The sequence below is a fragment of the Carcharodon carcharias genome, chromosome 22 (assembly GCF_017639515.1).
Source record: "Carcharodon carcharias isolate sCarCar2 chromosome 22, sCarCar2.pri, whole genome shotgun sequence".
Lineage (NCBI taxonomy): Eukaryota > Metazoa > Chordata > Chondrichthyes > Lamniformes > Lamnidae > Carcharodon > Carcharodon carcharias.
The window spans coordinates 54,176,452-54,195,661 of record NC_054488.1 but is presented as its reverse complement, the minus strand read 5'-3'; the positions used below and the strand labels follow the sequence as shown (position 1 = coordinate 54,195,661).

General features: G+C 37.8%; 1 protein-coding gene across 4 annotated transcripts in view; it reads right to left on the bottom strand.

Moving 5' to 3' along the window:
* LOC121293768 (brain-specific angiogenesis inhibitor 1-associated protein 2-like) overlaps positions 1 to 18,428 on the bottom strand; it is an 89,599-nt gene extending 71,171 nt beyond the window's left edge. Inside the window, exons 1-4 of one of the 4 annotated variants that reach the window (XM_041217063.1) lie at positions 18,145 to 18,428; positions 12,128 to 12,203; positions 8,369 to 8,413; positions 4,746 to 4,832 (exon numbers count right to left, since the gene is read on the bottom strand). In XM_041217063.1, the coding sequence (XP_041072997.1) occupies positions 4,746 to 4,832; positions 8,369 to 8,413; positions 12,128 to 12,203; positions 18,145 to 18,192 (256 nt within the window). In that variant the 5' untranslated portion in view covers positions 18,193 to 18,428. Of the gene's footprint in view, positions 1 to 4,745; positions 4,833 to 8,368; positions 8,414 to 12,127; positions 12,204 to 17,887; positions 17,947 to 18,144 lie in introns of those variants that run through there. The other 3 variants (XM_041217064.1, XM_041217065.1, XM_041217066.1) reach the window with 3 other exon arrangements.
* Between the last annotated feature and the right edge of the window lie 782 nt (positions 18,429 to 19,210).

Below are 19,210 nucleotides of genomic sequence, written 5' to 3'. Positions count from 1 at the left end.
TCAAAGAATGCTCCCACAGCATCATCTCTTGGTCCCTTACTAAGTTAGGTGCTATCTTAACATAGAACACAGGGATCAAAAACAAGTTCATTCATCAGTAGCAATCAGATAACAAGGTGTTTGGGCAGGAAAATCAGCTGCCCATGCTTGGCAAAGCTGCCATGCTCCTAAGGGAGCATCAGGCCATATTTGTGTACTGAAGAACCCAGGAAATCTCCCTCGTGGGAGCATGACAACTAGTGAAAATAAAACCAAGTCTGAAATTAGAATACTTGTAAAGCTGACAAGTGCTTAAAGACAGACAATTGAAGGCACTTGAATAGAATGAAAACATTTAATGAGGCCTTTTTTTTTTAAATAAGCAGCAAGGGCCACACTGAGCTACAAAGACCAGTGGCAGGATTTGGACCTTGGGAATTTGACCCCGATGTTGGGGTCAACTGGGGTCCCAACCCCGCATTGTGTCGGGGGCTGGCACTCAATGATTTTCCCTGAATTGGCCAATTAGTGGTCAGGGGACCTGTTCGCCATTGAATTATGGCTTGCGGGCTCTTGAAGCTGGAGGACCAGCCAAGAGACCCTCCAGCAGAAAGGGAGGCTGGGCTGCAAGCAATGAGAAACGTGTGGGCGGCTGCAGTTTAGATATGGCACCCAGATTGAGGAAAGAGTGAGGTAACACAATGGCGGGCAATTCCGAGGCCACCTGCCAGTGAGACGTGTTTCTTTTGGCTGCATAATTAATGAGGTGGGAAACAGATGATATGGTGTGAAAAGATACTACTGCTGCCAGCTGGTAAAACATCCTTTTTCCCCTGCTTGCTACCACACTTAGGGAATTGTCCCAGATTTGCACTATGAGTTTAAACTAGGCCAGCAGTTTTCATACATCATCAATTTATGTGGCGAAATTGAGCAAGGCATCATCAATGTAAAATCGTCCACTGTGTAAAAATTAGTTACCTCAGAAATAAAACAACTTGCTAATTTTACATATAAAACATTTTAACAAAAGCAAGCATTTATGGGCAGTTTTACGTTGTTCGAATAAACTCAAACTTCTTCAAACAATTTCTATTTTTTTGTTATTTGCCTAATAAAGTTCTGTCTGGATTTGCTTAGCATGTTCTGGTCTCCCAATAGCAGTTAATGGATCCCATGACCCCAGTCACCAGGCATATTAATTCATTTCACGTAGCAGCATGGAAATAATCTACTTCTCAGAATGTGGCCATAACACCATAAACTTCAATGCTTTGGTCTATTCACTTAAATCCTACCAATTCTGTTTAAAGGTTTGTGTGCATCCTAGAATTGTGACCATTGTGATGCCAACTGCAATCTGTGACTTCAAGTTAGTTTATTCATTGTTGAAGACACACACACTGCAATCACAATGAGTATTGTACTGTATCAAAACTACTTAAATGGTAAAAAAATAAGCTAAAAGCAAACATGAACATGAAGTCAAACAAATTGGAAGTACAATTACTTTTCAAGTCAAGCTAAGTTAGAAATGCTGTTAAGAAAATATTTTAATGTGACTTTGTGCCACTTAAACTTCATACTTCAAAGCTAAGGAAAAACGGATGTTTTATTCTTTCACGGGATGTGGTCGTTGCTGGCTAGACCAGCATTTTTTGCCCATCCCTAATGCCTTTGACAAGGTAGTGCTAGTGAGCTGCCTTCTTGAACCTCTGCAGCCCATGTGGTGTGGGTACACCCAAAATGCCAAAATGGAATTCCAGAACTTTGACCTAGCAGTTTTGACTTGATTACCAATAAAGCATACTGATCCAGTGGCAAAACAAATGTTATGGCAATAGGTTTGAAAACCTACAACCCAGGGAAAACACCAGCAAATATTTACCAAGGTATATGAAATATACTGTGTATAATTAATTGGACAGTCAGTAGATAGTACCCAAGGCAAGGCACTTCCCGAGAGCCAGAGACACAGATAAAAATCAGCACAAGGAACTCTCAACGCATTCCAGAGATTATTATTGAATAGCAACAACAGATAGTCATGATCAGGATAGCTGTCCATCTTCCCAGCCAAGGAGCTCAATGCAGGATCCTACGTTTCACAAGTTCCACATTTCAATAAGATTCTAATCTACTCCATCATTTAAAAAGTCACCTGCTAAAGCTCCCCGCTTTACCCAATTGAGAATAAGATGATCAAATACATTGGTATGATAGATTGGTGGTTTTGTCCTGAACAAGTAATCTAGGAGTGAGGGCTAATTATTCATGGAATGTAAGCTCAAATTCTACCATGGTAATTTGAGGAACTAAAAAGCTGGTATTGGTGAAACAAAAGGAATTCTGAAATTACTGAATTGTGTTAAAAAATTCAACTGGTTCACTAATATCATTTAGGAAAGGAACGCTTCTGTTCTTACCCTGTCTGGTCTATATTATACTCCAGTCCAATGTCAAGTGATTGACTCATTAACTTCCTACCAAAGTGGATTAACAATCCATTCATTTGCATCAAATTGCTAAAGGTAGCCCATCACTTTCTCAGGGATACTAAGGATAGGCAATAGATACCAGTGTTGTCAACAATGCCCACATCCCAAGAACAAATAAAGAATGTCAAATTTAATTTACTTTCCTAATGAAATGAAACTTATTTCCTATTTTAAGCTCTGGTCATAGTTCATAAGTTGTTTTGAAATGGGGACTGGCAGATGAACCACTGAAAACCACATTTATAGGAAAAACACATATGTGCTACAAAGTGAAAATGTGACTTGAAAAGGAGGGTACAAGAAACATAATAAAACTGATTACTGTTCATGCATTAACAATAATTCCATACTTCAACCTTTGGTGTCTTGCTGGTGTATTACACAAAACTGCACTTACAGCTGCTATTGTTGGGCGTAAACTGCTCTGCAAGTCACAACAGTTCGCATATTTGAAGAATAAGCAGTTTGGCTGCATAAATTATTTATATCATTAATTCAAGACCTATTTTGCTTTCAGGTGAAATACAGAGTAACTGTTATCACCACAAACTTTAAACAAAATAATGAGCGCCTTCTCAGATTTGGTTAGCCTGATCATAGCTCGTTGTCAATGCAGCTTTAGGAGCATAGGAAATAGGAGAAGTAGGCCATTCGGCCCCTCAAGCTTGCTCCACCATTCAACTATCATCATGGCTGATCTTCTACTTGAACACTATATTCCTGCACTCTCCCCATATACCTAGATGTCTTTAATATCTAGAAATCTATCGATCTCTGTCTTGAACATACTCAATGGCTGAGCCTCCACAGTCCCCTACAATAGAGCATTCTAAAGATTAGCCACACTCTGAATGAAGCAATTCCTTCTCATCTCAGTCCTAAGTGGCCTGTCTCTTATTCTGAGACTGGACCAGCCCCCAGCCAGAGTAAACATCCTTCCTGCATCTTGTCGAGATGTGTGAGAATTTTGTATGCTCTAATGAGATCACCTCTCATTCTTCTAAACTCTAGAGGATACAGGTCCAGTCTCCTCAATCTATCCTCAGAGGACAATCTCACCATCTCAAGAATCAGTCTGGTGAACTTTCATTGCACTTCCTCTACAGCAAGCCTATCCTTCCTTAGGTAAGGTGACCAAAACTGTACAAATTAATATATTTGACAAATAAAGATTACTAGAGAGGACTGCAAAGATGTAATTTAATCAATGAGCTCTAATGTCAAACTGCTAAAAAAACTGATTTAACATCTGAATTAACTAAACTACAAGAGATAATTACAGAGACATACGATTTGTTTCCATTGACTTATACCTCCAATATCTTGAGGATGCACACTTGGAAGGAAGGTACAAGGCTGTAAGGGATTCATATGATAGCAAATGACAACTATCTGGATTTTTAGCTAATGGGTCACTAGATTAAAAAAGACATATATAATATACACACACATACATATATAGATCCCATCAAAGCAAGCATTTACAAAAAAATATAAATTAAGATATTAAGAATGTTATTAAGAATTATTAAGAATGCTATTAAAAAACATAATTAACAATCTCTTTTATCAATTTTTCACTAAGAGAATGGGATGCATAAATACTGCTGCGTGCTGAAACTCATCAGTTACAATATGGAAAGCATTCGGGACAACATGTTAACAATGTCAACTCCTGAACTACATCAATAAATCCCATATAATCAAGAGCAAAAAACCAGGTGATCGCTTTGTCCTCCCTTCCTATCCTGAGGGTGTTAATTTAAATCTGGGTATGGTTCCATTGGTGCAGACAGCTCTCCAATGCCTCACCTAAAGTCACTGGTCATGCAGGAACCCATGCAGCAAGTCTGGCAAGCGATCCAACTTTGAGGAACATCAAAGCTGAATCTAATCCTATTCTCACATGACACACACTTGCCCACACAGTTAGGTCACTGGATAGTAATCAGGAGCAACCAGTCTTGGGTGATTTACTTTCTTACCTTTCGCCAGGAATGCTCAGGGATTATTACTTGTGAATCATATGGAGATATTAAAATACTGAACCATTTCCAGATACTTTCCAGCCTTTGTTCCATTAAATATTACCAACATTAATAAGCTATTAAAGCAGCACTTCAACTTTTCACCAAATTACAAAAGCCATGCTCTTTTTTTTACCCATGAAGCAAATTAATGTGGGATCACAAGTAGAACTTCACCTTTACAACAAGTACAAACATGCAACACATTCATATTCTAGTCATGTTGTAAATTAACACTCACCCATCTCCTTGGAAGCGTGGCTATCGCTGGCAAGTTCACCCATTTTCACGAGCGCCTCAAAATAGCCTTTTGCTGCAAAGGTCATACCTGGAACATTGAGATTTTGAAAAGTGTATTTGTAGATTAGAGCCTTATTTGCTGGTTTACTGTAGAATTAGTTGGTTTCTGTGGTCAAACCATTTAAGATATATTTAACATGTACGTATTTTTAGAAAATTGCCAGTATGGTTTCAAATTTTGATATTTCTAAATGTTAAAGGGCAATTCAGGATTACAAAATTGAATTTTGGCTTTAAAATAAGAGGAAAATTTATTCAACGTTTCAGTGACATTTTTAGGTTCTACCATAGTTAAACTGGGAAATGAAAGCAATAAGAGCAAGGCAGCCAGTGGTACAAACCATGTTTTTGAACAATATCAATACCAGTTTTATGAATTATAGATGGGGCGTACATTGATCAGAGGGTAGTAGCTCAAATATAATCAAAGCATAGCAAGTTATACATTGGCATACTCACCTTCATCTAGCACATAAATGTACAGGTTAAATACAATACTTATATTTTTGTAACAGAAATATAAATGTAAGCTTGGCTGATCAGATTTTCTTTCATAATTTATGTACATATATGACTGTACAGGAGATATAGCAGAATAGAACTATACAGGAGTACCCAATGGGCTTCAATTAAATCATTTACATTTATTGTTTATAAAGTCTGATTGTTTTTATTTTAATTATTCCTGCATATTACTTACTGAACTTTTTAGAAAAGAGGGAGTTTGGGTATCCAACCCTAGCAAGTTTGCTATTTATCACTGTCAATTTCAAGTTCCTTTTCATCTCAATAAGATGAATACAGCCAATTTCGTGAAGTGACAATTTCTTTGAATGATATTAAAATTCAACCCAATCATCTAATCCAAATAAAAATAAAGTTGAATTAGGTTCTGCAGGGTAAATTCCAAAGATCCCATTTCACTCATGGTAAATGCATTGCAAACATTAGCTTTCAACCACTCGCGTCATTGAAGCCTGATTCCAAAAAGTCCTTTTACAATCCGGTGAATTGTTTTTCTATTTGAGTGATTTGTTCAATAAAAATGAGCACTAAGCTCTGAAGTATAGTCCAGGGTAACTCATTTCCTTCCCAAACAAAATGATGTGGCTTATGCTCATCAAGGAAAAGTGCTGCACAATGGTGTTTTTAATTTTCCAGTATTGGTGATTTGTTAAGTTATGTTTAACTGACATGTTTACAGTTACATTTATATCTATTTACCTTTAGTTGCATTTAAGGTAGGATATTATTTTACTTGATAACTACATATTAGATTTTTCTCCCTTATTTATCATGTGGAGGGATTGAATTCTACACTATATGGAACAGACAGCACCCAATTAACTTTTAAAATAGTTAAAAGCTTGCAAATATATAAATACAGCTTTAAAACTAACAAAAAAACCTCAAAACAGTGATCAAACTTTGTAAGGGAAATCAATCGCAGTTTACTAGTTCAGCAAATTTCCAAGTTAGACAATGAGTTAAAGCACAATTTATAAATAAAATATAAAATATTTTAAGAGGAGGTTGAATGATTTGGATTAAAACACAGGTTATATAGGCCATCAGAGAGAGGACATGTGGATTTTTAAATTTAAAGTTGTGATCAGCACTAATGTACCCGGATTCACGTAGTGAAAGATGTTTTATTCAGTGTATGCTAACACAAATCCAGGTACAGTACAACCATTGTGAAATAGATGAAGCACAACAATTATAAACTTGGATCTTACCTGAAGAGATATGCACCAACAATAAAATCAGAGATACACACACACACACACACACACACACACACACACACACACACACACACACACACACACACACACAAAGTATTCAGTCATCAAAAAGCAAAAAAAACTTCAGAAGCTGGAAAACTAAACAGAAAGTGCTAGAAACACTAGGGGTCAGGCAGCATCTGTGGAGAGAGGAAGGTTAATGTTTCAGCTCGATATGACCTTTCACCGGACCTACAGTTCTGATGAACGGTCACAGACCTGAACTGTTAGCTTTACCTTACCAAGTCATCAATTTATTTTACTCTCTTCTACAGAGTTTCAGCAAATTGCCAACAGCTGCCATATGTCCAAGGTCAATGTTTATAGTGGTTTGTGTATGAATGTGAAAAAAAATCAATCTTAAAAAGGAGCTTTTGATTTACTGATGTTCAAGAGTACTCACAACGGTTACAAAAACATTAGGGACAAAACATACTAAACTAATGGTATCACTTCTGTTGACCTTTATAGCCTGAATTTCAAGATAATTCAAACCCAAAGTGCTCTTCTGTGGTGCATATCCCAGTTTTACAGCAATAGTGCATGCTGCCACTTTCATTAAAGATGCCATTTTTTCTTAATAAATAAATGATTTTTTGCAAATATGAACCAGTTATAAAAAATCATTAAAAGAAAAATATCAAATTTAAAACAGATTTCCAAATATTTGTGTCATGCAGAAATTTTATATGCTCCATTATAGCTGTGTGACAGAGGGACAGGACATTACTCATTCTCATTTCCACTGAGCTTAGAACATTCATCTCATGGGACCACAACTCTTAAATAGTTTTGCAAGGCAGTCTCAAAGCAACTAATGTTAATAAATTAAGCCAAAAATATCTTTTCAGTTATTGTGGAAACTATTTACTAAGCGGATTTGTGTGAAGTCAGAAGAAATGAATTATTCAGTACAGTACAATTATATTTATATTATTCCAGATCACTCATACCATGCAATATAAACATTTTACATACATCATGCTGGTTAACCAAAAAGGGAAGGTCACACTCAATTTAATTTCAATGTGTGGACTTCCCCTTCCTTGTTGCTCATTTCCACGAAATCTCCTTCAGCCTGGAGAGTAGTTTAGCCAAGATCATAGCCTTCACTATGCTGATTGGCTGACAAGGATCTTCCAGAAAGGAGAGAAAGAATTCTTGTCTACTTTCGCATCATAACAAGATCTAAAGCTTTATCAATGCAAGATGTTTCTTAATTTCAAAGAAACCTTGCTCATTATAAGTAAGGCCTAAAATTAGGCAGCACTAAGATTTGAACCAGACTCAGCGATCAGTCTTACTACTGCACTACCCCGACAATATTCAGAATCTGCTTTTCAATTAGCCCATAAACTACTTACTTTTGTGCTACAGAGACCTAATTTACATAGCGATCTCCATAGCATATTTACGTTGTCACACTATAAATTTTACGCAATAAAAGTAACTACAGAAGTATTCATTACAATGAAAAGTCATATAAAAAAAAAATTCAGGGCTCGAATTTAATGCTAGCTGGCTAACCTAGTGTTAAGGAGCCTTTACATGTTGTTAAGTCAGCTTCAGATACAAACAGAACTTTGCCAATTAAGAGTAAAAAAAAAAATCACAGCTCAGATTGTCCGCATTCACTCTCCATTATGGTGGTATGGTTTTTTTTAAAAAAAAATCAATGTCAGTAATGGAATTAGGTGGTGGAGCAATAACAAAATGCAGTTTCCGTACATGCACGAATATACTTTGGTTCACTGCACATACGGTATGAATTTCTCACCTGTTCTGGCTTTCTTGATCCAAATTTTCTCTGCACCCATGTGGCCTGAGGTAATGTTCCAACAAGGTTTGAGAAAAAAACAGTAACAGTAAAAAAAAAAAACAAAATTCAGGATGGTGTCCCCAGCAGAACTAGCGATAGCTACAACCACCAGTAAAAATTTACCATGGAGAGCCACTTTGTTTTGTTGATATTGTTTCAGTTTGGATTCCAGAAGATCGGCATCCGTGAATCGGTGCTTGCCTCCCTTAACCTGATGGCAGACCTGTTGTAGACTTTCAAATATTAGATCTACTAGTCTGCTTTTAGGAGCAGGATTTCAAAGCATCAAAACCAAAAACTCGCTCACTGAATCCAAATTAAAACAATGGCAATGTAAAAGCAGCTTAAGGAAGATTTAGATTCGAGCCCCGAGATTACAATATTTTCTGTATTAAAATCTGAGAATTAGTGCTTTGGTGACCTCCCACAGTGACAGTGGAAATTTCAATTTGACTAGCATTTGGAATTTTTACTAGCAAATGTGCTACCACAAATACCAAGTCGACACTGAATCAAGTCAAAAAGGACACAATGCTTTCAATCGTGCAATATTTACCATTGAATTAAAAAAAACAGGACCAGCATTAGCATCTCACTAGAGTTATGACAACTGCTTTTTAGCTGACTATATATGCTATTATTTTAGTTGCTAACAGTAGGACTTTGAAAATTGCACACAGCCATAAATTTGCTGTTCAGCTTATGCAAACAAATATTTTGCGTCAATCCAAATCAAGATACTAATGGATACAGCTTTCTGTACCTTAGGCTTTCTCTTTTGATGCCAGCTAAGAAATGCATCAATAAATCCTGAGACTGCAACAAGGGCTCCAGATCTCAATGTGTCTGCTGTGCAAGATACTCTGGCCATGGTCGAAGATGTGTGATCCTTTGCTGAAAATGCCCCAAGTGTTGTTCAGGCGATGAAAGACTGGAGAACATGTTTCCTTGCACACTGCAAGATTTTTTTTTAAAAGGCGTGTTTTACATCATAGAATCTTACATCACTGAAGAAGACATTCAGCCCATTGTGCCTGTTCAGACTCTTTGAAAGGGCTATCCCACTTATTCCCCACTCTTCTTTTTCTCCACAGCCCTGCAAATTCTTCATTTTCAGTTAGAAATCCAAGTCCCTTTTGAAAGTTACTATTGATCCTGTGTCCATTGCCCTTTCAGAAAGTACATTCCAGATCGTAACAACTTACTGCAGAAAACAATTTCTCCTCATCTCTATTTTAACCAAGATTGATAACAGATGTCAACCCTTTATTACGATGTATCGTTGCAATATTTTTAAACACTTCTTAGTGTTTCATTAGTACTACACTCAATGACTACTTTATATAGAGGATTTGTTTGGCATTATACAAAGTGCAGAATAATTACCAAAAAATTAATGTAAACCTCAAACATTGAGGTTATTTTGTTCATAAATGTTGCCAGGAATGTTTTAGAATATATAAACCATCACTTGCACAGAACACCCCAATTCTTGTTTATTTTAATGAGTATGCTGCTTCAATGCAACTACCACTATCACTTTTATTATGTAAATAAAAATGACAACATTGAACTAAAATAAAAGTGCTGGCAATTCATAAACGTAGCACATAATTTTGATGGGAAGAATGAGGAGAGGTAATATAAACTAAATGGTACCATTTTAAACTGGGTGCAAGGACAGAGAGACCTGGAGTTACATGTACACAAATCTTTGAAGGTGCTCTTTATTTTATGAATAAAGTAAAAAAGCAAACCTTTATAAAACACTGGTTAGGCTCCAGCTGGTGTATTTTGTCCAAGTTTGGCCACCATGCTTTAGGAAGTATGGCAAGACTTGTGAGGGTGCAAAGGGGATTTACTAGAATGGTACCAAGGATGTAAGACTTCAGCCATGAGGCGGGACTAGAGAAACTGGGGCTGTGCTCCTTACAGCAAAGAAGGTTAAAGGAAGGTTTAATAAGAGGTGTTCAAAAAGCACAAAGGATTTCCTCTGTTTCCAGCAGCAGAAGGGTCAGTTACCAGAGGACATAGATTTAAGTTAATTGGTACGAGAACTAGAGGGGTATAAGAAAATAGTTTTATGCAGCAAGTTAAAATCTAGTTTGCACTGCTTGAAAGGATGGTTTAAGCAGATTCAATGATAACTTTCAAAAGGGAATTGAATAAATACTTGAAGTGGATAAACCTGCAAAGCTATGGAGAGAGCAGGGGAGTGGGACTAATTAAATAGTTTTTTTTTTAAAAAGAGTCAGCACAGGCACAATGGACCAAATGGGCTCCTGTGTGCTGTATCATTCTATGATTCTACATGATACATAATTTACACATGATTCTACATTGATCCAACACCCATCTCAATGCTAGCCTCTGAAGCAAATCTTTATTATAAAAGAGCACTGTCCTCTCTCACTAAATTTTGTTGTAGCCTCTCCAAATGAGAAAGAAACTAATATCAATGAGAAGTTTTCAGTAAATGCATTTATATCTATTATGAATTAAATTGTGATCACAAAATCATTTGGCAAATGTCCTCTTTACAACTGCCATTGTGGAGACATTTACTTAATCTCAAACCAGTTGTACTGGTCACTTTGAGCCCCACTTTCACCTGCCAAATTTGCAATAATCTGCTTATTCTCTCCATCCTATTTTTCACCTACCTTTCCAGTGTAATTTTAAAAAGTCAAGAAGTATTATTGGTGAAACATTAACACAAGTGAAAAGACTCACATACACTAAGCCAGTAATTGTTAGAATGAGCACATAGAAGAAACTTGCAGACTTATGAAGGAACAACCCCAACAGATTTTTTTAATATAAAGAATTCCACCCGACCTTATGCAAATATTTTAACTAGGCAAAAAAAAGGCTGTTTAATATGACTCAGCATCACTCATTCAAATCCAGAGGTGAAATATCAAGTGAACACATTGTTTTAAATGATCCCATCCAAACTTTTCCCTATTCTGCACAGCTAAAGGGATCACTCTAACTTTCTAAGATATGCTTTCTGAAACTCTACTGCTCACTGAAACTAGCAGAAAATAGAGTTTCGTTGGCTCTGGCATGCTGCTAAAGCAGTTTCACTAACACGTCAAAGGTACATTCCAGGAAGCAGAAATTATCCCTGTTTAATTACATTAACCCTTTTGCAGGCACTATAACTCACATATTCTGTATAATGTCTGGCTACACATTTTATGAAACTTTCATCCTTTATTGTGCAAAGTTACCTGACAGGCAATGGCCAACTAATCAACATGATTTCAGTTTGAGCACCCCAGTAGTGTAGTACAGTAATTAAGACAGTCGCTTAAATCCACTGTGGTTGGTTACAAGGTTAAAATCTCAACAATGGCTACTACCATTCAAATCTTCCATTACATGATGCACCAACTTTCATTAGTTCTTGGTAAGACTGTTGACAGGACACATTGCATAAGCAAAGTGTAACAGTTTGGGCAGAAATGGGGCACTTCTGCCTCACCCCACAGGTACAGGCTGAGTTAATAATCACTAGCACCAGAAGCTGTGGAGAAGTCAGCGACCTGATTACCCACCTAGCTACAGGAGAATGCATGGAGATGAGCAAACATACTTACACACGCAAAAACAAACAAGGACAATGCATATGCAGACATTAATATAAATGGATATTAAAAATAAAATCAAGTAATAAAGCATGATTAATATCCAAACGGACAAATAACTTACTGGAAAGCGTCTTTTCATAAGACTTTCCCATAGCGATGAAGTTTCTCAAGCTAGGATTGAATTGGTCCATAATGGTCTACAAAAATAAAATGGTGGGATTTTTTTCATAGTCAGTGTACTGCATACAACATTTTTCCATCTCTAAACTTTTTTCATATACCAGTAATAAATATTTATGGTTTGGGCATACCTGAAACACAAAGAACAAAAACTACTTTTGGAGCTAATCTCTGCAAACTATTTAATGTGAAACTTACACATGGTCTATTTAACAATGGCAAATGTTTGAAGAGTTACATAAGTCATTATGTACCATATGGTTCCTCTCAATACAAAGGGAAATAATTACACACAACACAAAATATCATTTAATGTTATAAAACAATCAATCTAACTTTACAGTATATAAAGAACAATTACTGGAGCACATACAGTTTATTGTTCAGCCAGTGTCCAATGGTGATTGGTACATGAACAATTGGTTTAAAAAGGTAGTCAATTCTCTATAATTGATTTTTGATAGACATTATTCAGATGAGCACAGTCATACCAATAATTAGGTTCTGTTTGTAAAAGCCAACCTGCAACAGTTCCATAGACTGCTGCTGATCACAGGGTTCTTTAAAGAGTGATGGTATTCACACAATTGATAGCTGCCTCCTCGGTAGAACAGTCATAAGGTGGGTCAACCAATTTTGCTGGGCTTGTCAGCAGTTTTGGTTCAATTTAAACTAGTTGGGGTCTTTTCCTCCAACTTCAAGGTATTTTCACAGATGTTAGTTATACTCATTGCTGTCAGGTTAAATCCAGTAGTTCAATAATTTGTGCAACAGATGAGAAATACTAGTTATGTCCCAACTATTATTAATCCGAATTCATCAAATGGGTGCTACCAAAATTTGCAGCCGCTTTAGAAGGATGGGGCATGGGGAAGTTTCAGATAGTGGAACCATGGACTTGAACCAGAAATAGGTCCTTCATGTAAAAGATGATCTTGTGGTGGCTGATAAAGTGATGGCCGGGAGTTGATAATGTCACACTGTTTGTCTGAGTTGTGTATTTCTTTTATATCGAGTCCTAACCACAGTTACAATAGACTACATAACTTTACAGCCACAAACTTTGAAGTATTATTTGAACAACTGTCAAAGTCATAATTACCAAATTCAAACCAGATTATTCATGTTTTTATTCAATTTTTTATTCAAACCCACATTACAGTCCAGCTTCCAATATGTAGTGAATGAGTTATCTTGTTTCATAATGATCGAGATACTCCCTTTTCAATGCATGGCTATGAAAAGGAATGTACACAAACAAGTAGTGAGTTTCAATGTCAAATATTCATTTGAAATCTACCCATCTAATTTCAGGGTGTAAAAGAGATAGTGTTGCATATCTGAGACATTTACCTTCTTATAAAAGGATTATTACTCTCGTCCCTATCCAATTTTCTTCTCTTGTCAGAACTCCTGCCTGCTTCCTGGTGCTACCACAGAGAAGCAAGTGGCTTCCCTAAACATTTGTCCAGCACACCATGGCTGAGATTGAAAGGTCAGTGCTAAACACTATATCAGACTTTTGCATCATCACTCCAAGGTAATTCATGCCAGTGTTTCAATATGATGCATCACAGCTCCAAGCAGATTGTGTGTAATAATTATAATCTAAATTTGTTAATTAATAACTTCATTTAAATTACTGCTAATTAGACTAGCTGACTATTGAAGTATTAATCATACTGCATGGTCAGTTACTTATGATGGGACTGTTGGGCAGCAGGAAGGGAAATTGTGTTTGCAGTTCTCCACAAAACGAACACCTAATCTCTGTCAAACTGTGGAGGGCAAAAGTGATTGTATGTGAAATATTTTCCTAGAGGGAAGCTAAAGTTATACCAATCTGCACTACCTCAGATAGCTAGCTACAGTAGACTTTGAAGGAGATTACCAACCTGTCCTTTGGGGCAGGACATGATTTGGGTGGTTCTGCTTCCTACTATTTGGTTGTGTTCAGGTTGTCAGATGGGTCAGCAGTGGATAGCTGCTCTTGTATCTATTTGATTATGGGGACGTTGCGTTCCAAATTTAACAATCAGTTGATGGGAGGGTAAAGCCCACTAACAGTCAGCATACTGTAACTACAACAAACAATTCAACATTTCTGAAGTCATCCAGTATGAATCATCCACAAGTTGACTGTGCTCCACTATGAATCCTAGCCAATTATTTCACAGTGAGCTTTAACTGCCTTTGCAAGGAAGGAAAGTGCTGATTTAATGACTCACTGAACACTGAATATTTTTTCTTTACAGGGTAATGTGTGTACATCAATTTATCAGCACCTAAAGGCCATATTCAATCTAGCTTCACACTCTTCCCTGCTGCTGATCAATAAGCTGTATTAAACTCAAGATACAATCATATCAGGTCAAAAATAGCGGAAAGATGTGCTGGCAGTAATAGAGGGACAATGGAAAGACTTCAGCTGACAGCTGTGATAGGTATACTTCCTACTGTTTGGTTCAGAAAAATCTATTAAGTAGGAAATTTGACCCATTCCTCTATAAAGATTGTCATATTTATATCAAAGAATGCATTTTCTGCCCTATTTTAAAAAAAAATGTCTGGCCCTCATCCACCTCGAAATGACATGCAAACTCAAATGAAGCCTCGTGAATATAAAGTTTGGCTCAAACGTTTCTTTACCTTGTTTTTTTTGAGTTTTGTTTTATTCATTCATGAGATGTGAGCATCGCTGGATAGGTCAACATTTATTGCCCATCCCTAATTGCTCTTGTTCAGAGGGCATTTTTTAAGAGTCAACCACATTGCTGTGGGTTTGGAGTCACATGTGGTCAGATCAGGTAAAGACAGATTTCCTTCCTTAAAGGTTATTAGTGAACCAGGTGGGTTTTTACAACAATCGACATCATTAGACTTTTAATTCCAGATTTTTATTGAATTCAAATTTCACCATCTGCTGTGGGATTCAAACTCGGGCCCTCTTAGCATTACCCTGGGTCTCTGGAATACCAGTCCAATGACAATGCCACCACCTCGCCCAAACAGAAACTTATTGGGAACTATGGTTTGTCAAAGCAGCACTATTTTTTAAACTAATATACTTAAGCGCTGTTAGGATTTTTTTAAAATTCAAAAACTTCTTAAAATTTCCCAGCTTTCGCTCAAGCGTCAATCAAAACATTGCCCTGTTTTGCAACACATCAAAAGCAAACTAACCTAATTGACTCTAGAATTGGAAAGAATATTATTCTGCATCTTCTAAGGGACTAAACCGCTTAAAAAGTAACTCCCTGATAAATAATGTCTCATCTTAGGATGGAGATTAGTTTATCAACACTGACCCCCGGGTGGCCCATTTTACTTCTTAGGATATATCCTAATAAACTAAAAACAAAGCAGATAATTAATGCAAAACATTCCCCTCTCTATTTGGTCCTAGCAATACTGCCCTTCCCTGCACTACTAAAAGCAGGGCCACAGAAGATGAGACAAGTATTGAGTAGCCATTTCTTGTATATAAATTCATATTAAATATGGCAAACATGTACTGCATGTGTTTCCATGGAGTAGAGATATTGCAACACATATCATCAAACCAGGAGCCACAAAACTGTTGCCCCCTATGCCAGCTCCTGATTTGCACAGTGCCAGTTCTAGTATGTCAGGATGCCCATATCATCTAAAGTGATATGGGTAAAAAAACAAAAAACACCATACTCAATAAACTGGGAAGGAGAATAAAAATATTGCCTTCAGTGAATTTCAAAATTTCTGCACTTCAATAGTAAATCTGAGGCAAATACTTCATTTCTGATGCTCCAGTTTTCTCCCTTTAAATTAATGTCTTAAGGAACAGATAAGCTGTCTTTGAAATGGTATGCCCTTGAGATGATAATATCCTCAGTGAAAGAAGACCTGACTACCACCAGGAGTTTTCTGTTGCTCACAGTCATGATTAGTCATCCATCATTTCAATGCTGCTGTGGCACTTGCTGCCGCCCACCCTCTGCACAACAGCAATAAGGGCACCGACTGGCTTCTTCCTGTAAACTGGGACCTACAGTAGAATTTAAACCTGAAGCTATTGCTGCACAGATTCTACTGTCCAATTCCAAGGTTTTCTTTCATTCATCATTATGAAAATGGTGACAACTTTGAACTGCTTGTAACAAGTTAATCAGGCAGCAATGTGATAATGTGACAATTCAGGTTTCTGTTACACAGTTAACATTTGTGATGCCTGTATTACCACATCATTTTATGATGACAGGTTAATCAGAAAGCTGAAAGCAGGCTCTACAGTCAAGGAATGCTTTACAGTGGATGTGAAATAAGGTCCCAGGTTGGATGAAATTAGAAACCACCCACTGCAATCTGACAGGATGAAGTCTCAAAACCAGACCACCACCAATTCTGATTGCAGTAAACACCACTTATCCAAATGCTACAACGGCAACATTCTCACACTACATACTTTGAATAGAAACAAAGTATGTAATAGGGTGGAGAGGGGAATACAGCATCAGCAATTTATTTTTTGGTAAACTTGGAAGATTCCCTTCCAGCTACCCTGATTATACACCATCTTCAGGAAAAATGAATGCCTGCCTGCTGGTAATTAAACAAACTCAAAAGATCATGCTTGCAGGTATACAGTATTACTCTTAACAATAAATTCTTTACATTTCAGAAAGTAAAACTGATATTTATTTTAAAAAGGATAAAAATGAAATATTCTGCATTCAGATGCAGCATTCTGAAACACAGCACAAATTGTGCAAAATTACTGAAGCCTATTGTAAAGGAGAAGGCAGGATACTCCAACACTCAATGCATAAAGCTTCAAGGGCATGGTTTTCAAAATGAGCTAGGATTCCCCAGGTCTATCCCTTGTAAATGAACTTCTTTCGATTTTGAGCGACTACAGACTAATTAAAAATCCAACCTCTATTACTATCATTAGAAGGGGGTGAACTACTCTGCACACAAAAACAAATGCAAAGGGAACCTTATATATGGGAGAAAAGCAGATTACACTAAAGGTATTGTATCACTCGATGATGCCAATAAAGGCTAAAAGATGGGTGTAAGGATTAATAGGCAGTATCTCCGTTCCGATGATTAGCAAGCTGCCCAAGCTTTGCTTTCGTATCTCATGACATCAACTGGACTCCACGCCTAGGTTAGTGCCCCGGAATCCACCCCCACCCGTCCAGGATTTCCCACTCCTATATCATGAAAATTCATACTCCACTATTTCTCCAGAGCATTCTACCTGAAGATTGTACTTCCAAAATGACAAGTATATAAAAAAATAAACAAACTTAATCTTGCTGGACACTAGACTTTTAAAACAAAAACGATTTCATAATAAGGCAGGTTTCCTTTGTGCTGTATAGTACAATTAGGATTAGTAAGGGTCCTGCTTTGAAAAAAGCCAACTGGAAACTTGGAAAAACAGATACTTGTACCTTGTAGATACTTATCCCTAAAAACTCAATTATTTAAAATAAAAAGAAAGTCTGCAATGACTGAATTACAGTCAATAATCCTGATCAGGATTGCAAGGACCTCCATTAAAAAATAGTAGAACTTCACAGAAAATCCTTAATTCAGCGAAATAAACACATTTGGCCAAAAAATCAAAACTTTTCACAAAAAGGCTAAAAAGAAAATGCTGGACCTTCATTAAAAAAAAAGTAGTATAATGACAAAAAAAAATTGCTTAACTCACTGTGGGATGACCATTTTTTTTGGCCAGCAAACCAAATCGTTTCACAAAAGACTGATCAGGAAGTCTCCAAACAAAAAAAAAGGTTGGACACTGACTGTCCAAGCAAAAGTCATGGGGGAAAGCAAGAAAAAAAAAGTTATAACTTGCTGCTGGCTTGGCATTAGGTGGTTAAGGAGGCAATGGGAGGCATGCAACATTTAAAATGTTGGAAAAAGGTGACCCCTCTGGAAGCTGCTGCCAACAACTCACTCACTCACCTTGTAGACATTCTCGGTCATACGATGCACTTCATCCGTGCGAGACATGGTCGCTGGATTCTCTCCTCAGTCAGTCAGCGCCGAGCAACTTGCAAAATGCAATCTAAAAGTTACTCCACGGCGCGAATAAAAAGCCTCTCTCGCCCCCTGAAACTTTTTTTTTCTCTCTCACACTTTCTCTCTCACAGCTTGACAGTAATTTCCAATCCACCCACGCAGCAAAGAGACGGAGAGGGAGGGAGAAAAAAAAAACAGCCGTGGGTTCCTCTACCACGCAGCCGCCAACTCGGCCTCCGCCGTCGCCTAGGAACCCGCAGGTCCTCCCAGGGGGGGGGGGGGGGGGGGGGGGTGGGGACAACGGAACCTGACAGCTGGGAGGACTCGTCGCCAGGCCTCCTTGCCCATTGGCTGAGCCCGCGGAACCCCGCGCTCTCATTGGCTAACCGCTCTCCTCCTTCACCGCCCCCCCCTCCCCATACCGTTAGGTTGCGTCCGCACTGCTGACGTCACGGCCAACCCTCCCCACCCCCCCCCCCCAACTCCGATCCCGTCGAGCGGATTTCGTTGGAGAGACTTCGCAGGGAAGATCAAAGAGGGATTTTTTTTTCTCTCTCCTTCCACAAAAAGTATATATATATATATATAAATAAGAAGAAACGTAAGTCGTTTCCACAGCAACTCAGGTTAATACTACGTTCGAAATTTCCCCTTCGCATGTACCAGACTCTGCAGCAAATGCGTAACATTGGCAGCTCCTGCAGGCTTTTTTTTTTCATTTCATTTCTTCCCTCCCCCCTCCTCGTCATTTTGCTTGACTTTTAGGAAGGAAGCATCATGGCAAACAAAAAAAAAAGGGGTAATTATTTGCAGATTAATCCAGTGTGGGCTCATCTGGTGGGCAACGATGAATCATTCCCAGCCAGCGGTTTTACTCAGGTGCTCAGGGATGACTACTACCCCCCACCAGTCCCCCTCGGTGCAAAATGTCGTTCCAAACTCATCACCACCCGCCGGGTTGCTGCGAAAATGCGGGAGGGATGATCCGGCACAGCCCCTGCCGCAGTGT